This window comes from Lithobates pipiens, unplaced genomic scaffold (genome assembly GCF_037356315.1).
Source record: "Lithobates pipiens isolate NorthernLeopardFrog02 unplaced genomic scaffold, aLitPip1_a1.2 Scaffold_19, whole genome shotgun sequence".
Classification (NCBI taxonomy): domain Eukaryota; kingdom Metazoa; phylum Chordata; class Amphibia; order Anura; family Ranidae; genus Lithobates; species Lithobates pipiens.
Window position 1 is genome coordinate 63554550 of NW_027507764.1, and position 6847 is coordinate 63561396.

At 43.7% G+C, this 6847-nt stretch overlaps 1 protein-coding gene across 8 annotated transcripts in view; it reads right to left on the minus strand.

Moving 5' to 3' along the window:
* The window catches only part of AKAP9 (A-kinase anchoring protein 9), a 354940-nt gene extending 351108 nt beyond the window's left edge, over positions 1–3832 (minus strand). For all 8 annotated transcript variants that reach the window (XM_077490822.1, XM_077490820.1, XM_077490821.1 and 5 more), the window contains exon 1: positions 3673–3832. In XM_077490822.1, the coding sequence (XP_077346948.1) occupies positions 3673–3726 (54 nt within the window). In that variant the 5' untranslated portion in view covers positions 3727–3832. The remainder of the gene's footprint in view (positions 1–3672) is intronic.
* Between the last annotated feature and the right edge of the window lie 3015 nt (positions 3833–6847).

Below are 6847 nucleotides of genomic sequence, written 5' to 3' on the forward strand. Positions count from 1 at the left end.
TGTTACAAGGCAGTGACTGAGGAAACACTGAAGCCAAAGGGTCAGCATGAGAGCCAGGGAACTGGTATTTTAAGAAGGTGAAGTAAACCGTAGTAACCTCTGTGCTTTCTTAGTACAGATTTGGCTCACACTAATTACAATGAACAATGGAACGGGAGGACACACAGACTTAAAGCTGAATGCCAACTTTTCATACACTTTACATAGTTTGTTTGGGTCAGCTTGGGACAAACTATGTCCCTCACTAACATGTGAGGTCGCTGGATGTGCGATAGAATTTTTATGGAGCTGCGGCCACATACAGCACACCGCACTGCGTTCTGGGTGTGAGCCGAGACTTCCGGTCTCATACCCGGAGCACAGTGCAGTGTGCTTTGTGGCCGCAGCTACATACAGTTTATACCGCACATCCAGCGGCCTCATATGTTAGCGAGGGACATAGTTTGTTTGTGCCAAGCTGACCCAAACAAACTATGTAAAGTGTATGAAAAGATAGAGCTCAGCTTTACAACTCAAAATCCAGAAAAAAATTAAAATAAATACATTTTTGGCAACAGCACAATTGAAATAAGTTCCCACTAAGGCCCCATGCCCACTGAGTGTTTAGCCCCAATGTATTCTGTTCCCGCATTTAGCTGCAGGCAGAGGGCACAGGTGCATCATCTAGCCCCACTGCCAGCAGCCTATAAACCAGGCAACCTCGGCCCTCCAGCTGCGGTGAAACTACAAGTCCCATGAGACATTGCATAACCCTGACAGTCACAGGCATGACTCCTAGAGGCAGAGGCTTGATGGGATTTGTAGTTTCACCACAGCTGGAGTGCTGAGGTTGTCTACCCCTGCTATAAACTCAATGACAGTCTGACAGTTTCTTCAGTTGGATAGTGCACTTAGTGGCATGTATGTTCAGGGCAGTATGTGCCCAAAGATGCAAGACTGGAACACAAGCAACCTGTGTCCCGGGCACTCTTCTCTGTGCACATAATGACCTAAACAGAAGGACCACTGAGTGCACTATGTCAGGATGGCAGCTGCTGACTGAAAAAATGTCAGTTTCATTCATTCTAGAAAATGCACACAGTGATCACCTTCTGACTGACAGGCTAGTGTACAGTGCATTTTTTTTTTTTTATGGAGTCCCACGTTCAAATTAACCATACATACATTCAGCGGGCTGAAAGGAAAAAAAAAAAACTGACCCGACTCCCCCATTCACCAAGTTTCAACATTCCTCAGCTGCTGAACTAACTATAAACATTGTAACGTTTTGTTCTTTAGAGTGAAGGAATAAAGTTTGGTCTGTAAATGAGGGAAGTTTAACCACTTGTGGGTTGTTAACCCACTTTCATTAAATGCTGCCCTCCACTCTGTACCATTTTAAGACATTTCCTTGTGCCTGTCTTCTGTAAAAAAAAAGAAAAAAAAAAAAAAAAATACTGCCTGAATGTTCCTGTATGAGCTCCGCTCCGGGGCGCACAGCTGATTCCTTTCCTCCTTCTCTCTCCAGCTCACAGCTGCAGTGGGCGGGGCCAAGTGCTCCGGCTGATGTCAGCCGGAGAGAGGAGAGAGTGAGGAGAGAGCGAAGAGAGAATGGTGCTCATATAGGTATAACTGGGCAGATTTTTTTTTTTTATATATTTTGATTTGCGATTGGTGGGAGGAGGACAGAGGACACAGACAGAGCTGCAGACAGGAGACCCATCACTGTCCTAGAGAATAAAATGGCGGTTGCTGCAATATTTTATGTCACACTGTATTTGTGCAGCGGTCTTTCAAATGCAATTTTTTTGGGAAAATACACTTTAAAAGGTAAAAAAAAAAAAGTAAAGTTAGCCCATTTTTTTGTATAATGTGAAAGATGTTACGCTGCGAAATTAGTGATCTTTAGTCTAAAGGAAAGAAGAAAAAATCCTGATTCTCATTTTTCCCCAGAATCGAGCAGCTCTAGTATCTAATATTATTATACACATAGATAACATTCATTTGATATTATACAGACAAGTTACAGAAAAAAAAAAATATATAATATAAAAACTAATTTTATATATATATATATATATATATATATATATATATATATATATATATATATATATATATATATATATATATACACACACACACACACACACACACACACGTGACAGAGGACAGCAATATATCACACACACAGGTGACACATGACAGGTATATAACATTATACAATACAGATGACAGGGATATGATATCATACTGACAGATGACAGGGATATAATGCAGATGACAGGGACATGATATCATACTGACAAATGACAGGGTTATAATACAGATGACAGGGATATAATATCATACACACAGATGACAGGGATATTATTATTATTCTTCAGGATTTATATAGCGCCAGCAGTTTGCGCAGCACTTTATACGATATCATACTGACAGATGACAGGGATATGATATCATGCACACAGGTGACAGGGATATATCATATCATACTGACAGATGACAGGAACATGATATCATACTAAAAAATGACAGGGTTATAATACAGATGACAGGGATATAATATCATACACACAGGTGACAGATGACAGGGATATAATATCATACACACAGATGACAGGGATATGATATCATACACACAGGTGACAGGGATATGATATCATACACACAGGTGACAGATGACAAGGCTATGATATCATACACACAGATGACAGGGATATATCACACACAGGTGACAGATGACAGGGATATGATGCAGATGACAGGGATATGATATCATACTGACAGATGACAGGGATAGGATACTGATAACAGGGATATGATATCATACTGACAGATGACAGGAACATGATATCATACTGACAGATGACAGGAACATGATATCATACTGACAGATGACAGGAACATGATATCATACTGACAAGGTTATAATACAGATGACAGAGATATAATATCATACACACAGATGACAGGGATATACTATTATACAACACAGATGACAGGGATATATCACACACAGGTGACAGATGACAGGGATATAATACAGATGACAGGGATATGATATCATACACACAGATGACAGGGATATATTATACAATACAGATGACAGGGACATGATATCATACTGACAGATGACAGGGACATGATATCATACTGACAAATGACAGGGACATGATATCATACTGACAAATGACAGGGACATGATATCATACTGACAAATGACAGGGACATGATATCATACTGACAAATGACAGGGACATGATATCATACTGACAAATGACAGGGACATGATATCATACTGACAAATGACAGGGACATGATATCATACTGACAAATGACAGGGACATGATATCATACTGACAAATGACAGGGACATGATATCATACTGACAAATGACAGGGACATGATATCATACTGACAAATGACAGGGACATGATACAGATGACAGGAATATAATATCATACACACAGGTGACAGGTGACAGGAATATGATATCATACACACAGATGACAGGGATATGATATCATACACACAGATGACAGGGATATGATATCATACAATACAGATGACGGGGATATATGACACACAGGTGTCAGTGCACACATCACACCCCATGCAGTCAGTGACACCCATGGTGACTGGTGACAGGTGACACCCGCAGTCAGTCACACACAGGGATGCAGCCCTCACCTTGGCTTTGCCGGCCTCCAGCTTCCTCCTCCGCTCCTGGTCCTCCTCGTCCATGCTGCCTCCTCCTCCTGCACACACAGGAACACAGCACGGTTAGCGGCCACCACTCTCTCCCATCTCCACGTAAACATTCGGCGCTAGGCACTGACGTCACTAGCCGGCGCCCGGACTGACTGCCGCAGCTGCCGGGGAGGGGAGGGGTGGGAGGAGAGCAGAGGGGGCGGGTCTGTCCCCCTAGCACCGCCCTCCTCCAGTTTGACAGCTCAGTGGCCTGGGGGAGGGCGGTCGTGTGTCGTTCACACCCCCTGGCCTGTACACGTGTGTAGTTTACCCGCGGGCACCGGGCCATATCCGTGTCCCTACAAATGGTTCATGTCTCCAGCACACCTGGATATCAGTCCCTCCCCTCCCCATCCAGGACTGTGCTTCTGAGAATGTCCCTGTGCCCAACTACAGCGTAACACAGCAGTGTCCCTGGAAATGTCTCTGGATTTATGGATCAGCAGTACACTGGACCTGCAGATCCCATCCCAAACTGTGCTTCTACAATCTTCCCCCAACCACACCTCACTATAACACATGTACAGAACATTTGTTTTGTTTACTTATTTAAATACATTTGGTAAATTTATTTAATTCGTTTTTGGAATTCGTTACATTAATTCAAATCAATTCTAATTCTATTTGAATTTTGGAGGATGGTTATATCCCTTCTATTCCATTCTATTCTATTGTTTTTTTCTATTCTAATCTTCTCTTTTATATTCTATTTGAATTTCTGAAAATGGTTATATTGTTATATTCTTTATATTATATTCCTTTTTTATTCTATGCTATTTTTTATTCTATTCCTTTATTTTCTATTCTATCTTATGCTGTTCTTTTATTTTCTATTCTATTTGTTCCGTTTTACTCTATTCTTTTCTATTCTATTTCTGTCTTTTTTATTCTATCCCTTTATTTTCTATTCTATTCTCCATTCTTTTGTTTTCTATTCTGTTCTGTTTTACTCTATTATAGTGTATTATTTTATTTTCTATGCTATTCTCTATTCTATATTTATTCTATCTTCCTTTCTGAAATTTGATTAGAAAATGATTTGAATTAGATTAGAAAACTATTCAAATTCAATTTTCTCAAGTCATCTTCCAGGACGGCACACCTGAGAGATGAGAGGCTCCTCCCTACAGGAAACACAATCAATCGACAGCTGTTTTAAGTCCCCACCCTTCCCCTTGATCCTCAGTTTTTGATTGTGTTTCTCCCTACACAGCGAAACTGTTTGTTTTTTTCCAAATGACCCGAAGCCTGGGGCTGGTGGTCTCCCCCTGGGAGCCGGACCACAAGCCTGGGAAGCCTCTGGGTCTGGTAGGATATTCTTGTCCTTCCTGGGGGGTTCCCCTATCTTTTCCTCAGGGCGGGCAGCAGAAATTGGAAGAGCCCCCCTGAGAGCTGAAGGACCCTGGGTACAGTGGTGTACCCAGAACTTCAGGGGCCATTATCCTGTCTCCCCCTCCTTACCTGTACAGGTGGCTGTTCAGACGGGGGTGCTGGCCATCGGTTCTTTCCAGGGGGATCTTGTCCCCGACTCCTGGGTCCCCGGTAGCTCGCGTGGGCTGCCGGAGAGGGCGTGGCAACAAGCACCCGCGTCATTTTCAAACTTCGGGAAAATGGCAGCGGCGTTCTTACCCAGGAGGGAAGGCTGAGAGTCAGTAGGAGCAGGCGCCCACATCCTCCTTTCTCTAGAGCGAGGAGGCACCAGTTTACTACGGTGTATGTCTGCCTTAACCACCTCAGATATGAAGATGGGAATGAGGAATGGAAGGCATTGCCCCCCCCCCCCCATGTGTATATAGACTGACTGACTGGTAACCTAGCACCTCCCTATGGGGACAGCAGTTGGGGGGGGGGGGGAGCACTTTGGCGGCTATCCTCCTTGCGTGTGGACCATAAGGATGGAAAAGCAAGCCCGCTGGCTGTGGCAAAAAGAGGAAGACGACAACGGTGAGTACTTTACTTTCCTTTTGCCGTGGGAAATTAGCTGCAAAATCCCCAATTCCAGCCAGAGGGTTTCTGGGCATTTGAGATCTCACCTGGGGTCTGGATTCAAATAGCCCTTAAGCTTCTGCTAAAAACACCAGCTGCAGCCCCTCTTACATCAGAGAAGCTGTATGGTGGACAGGTGGTGCAGAGGAACGAGTGTGCCTAAACCACCTCAGATGAGAAAGAGGTAGGTAGGCCATTGCTCCCCCTTGCCCGTGTATATACTGACTGGTGCAGTGCAGAACTTGGGGTCGGGATACAAATAGCGCAGACGCCACTGCTAAAACCACCAGCCACAGCTCCCTCTTACAGCAGAGACACTGTGGTTATCGCAGCAGTAGGTTGCCAACCTCTCCCTACATGCCCAGTTGTGGTACATTTAGTAGGGATGAATATAGCGTACAGAGGGGACCTGGTAGATACAAAGTTACTTACAGGCCAGGTATACCACTGAACAGGTTATTAATTGGGCAGTGGTTGGTGGATTCAGAAGCTCCCCTGGTCAGCAGGGGCAGTAGGTTACCGGCCCTATTAGCCCAGCTGCTAGGAATCTGAAGTTGCTTCACAATGTTTAAAAGCTGACCTAACATTCAAAGGATGGGCAGAGACCAAGCTACTGTGTGGCACAGTAGGGGTTCCCTTGTCACAGATCCTCCTTTTGGAGGTTGCCTGCTATAGTTAACTTTCATAAGCTCCAACCTCCCACTCCACCTTTACACTGTGTTTATATTATAGTGTAGGAGGTAAGAAGAAACTTTTTTTATTGGTTTGGGCTACAATCCACTCAGTGGCAGATCTAAAGGCGATTCACCATAGATCGCTCCCTACATCCTTTTAATTGAGGATTTTCTGTGCAAACCTATGCAAGAGCTACATAATTGATTGCTTGAAGCCTGCAAATAGCTATTTACCTCCCAGGCTAAACTGGTAACCACCTCTTCTAGAGAGGTCTTAAATTGGTCTCTAGGGCTGGGCTCATTGAGACTTTAGTTGCTAATCAGCACCACCTGGATATGTGCTGGCTAGCGTTTGCTCAGTCTATGGAGGTAAGGTAGGACAACAACTACTACTAATAGTAGGGTGTCCAACCATTTTAGGATCTGTTCCTTCTCTGGTGGTGAAGGTTTAGTAT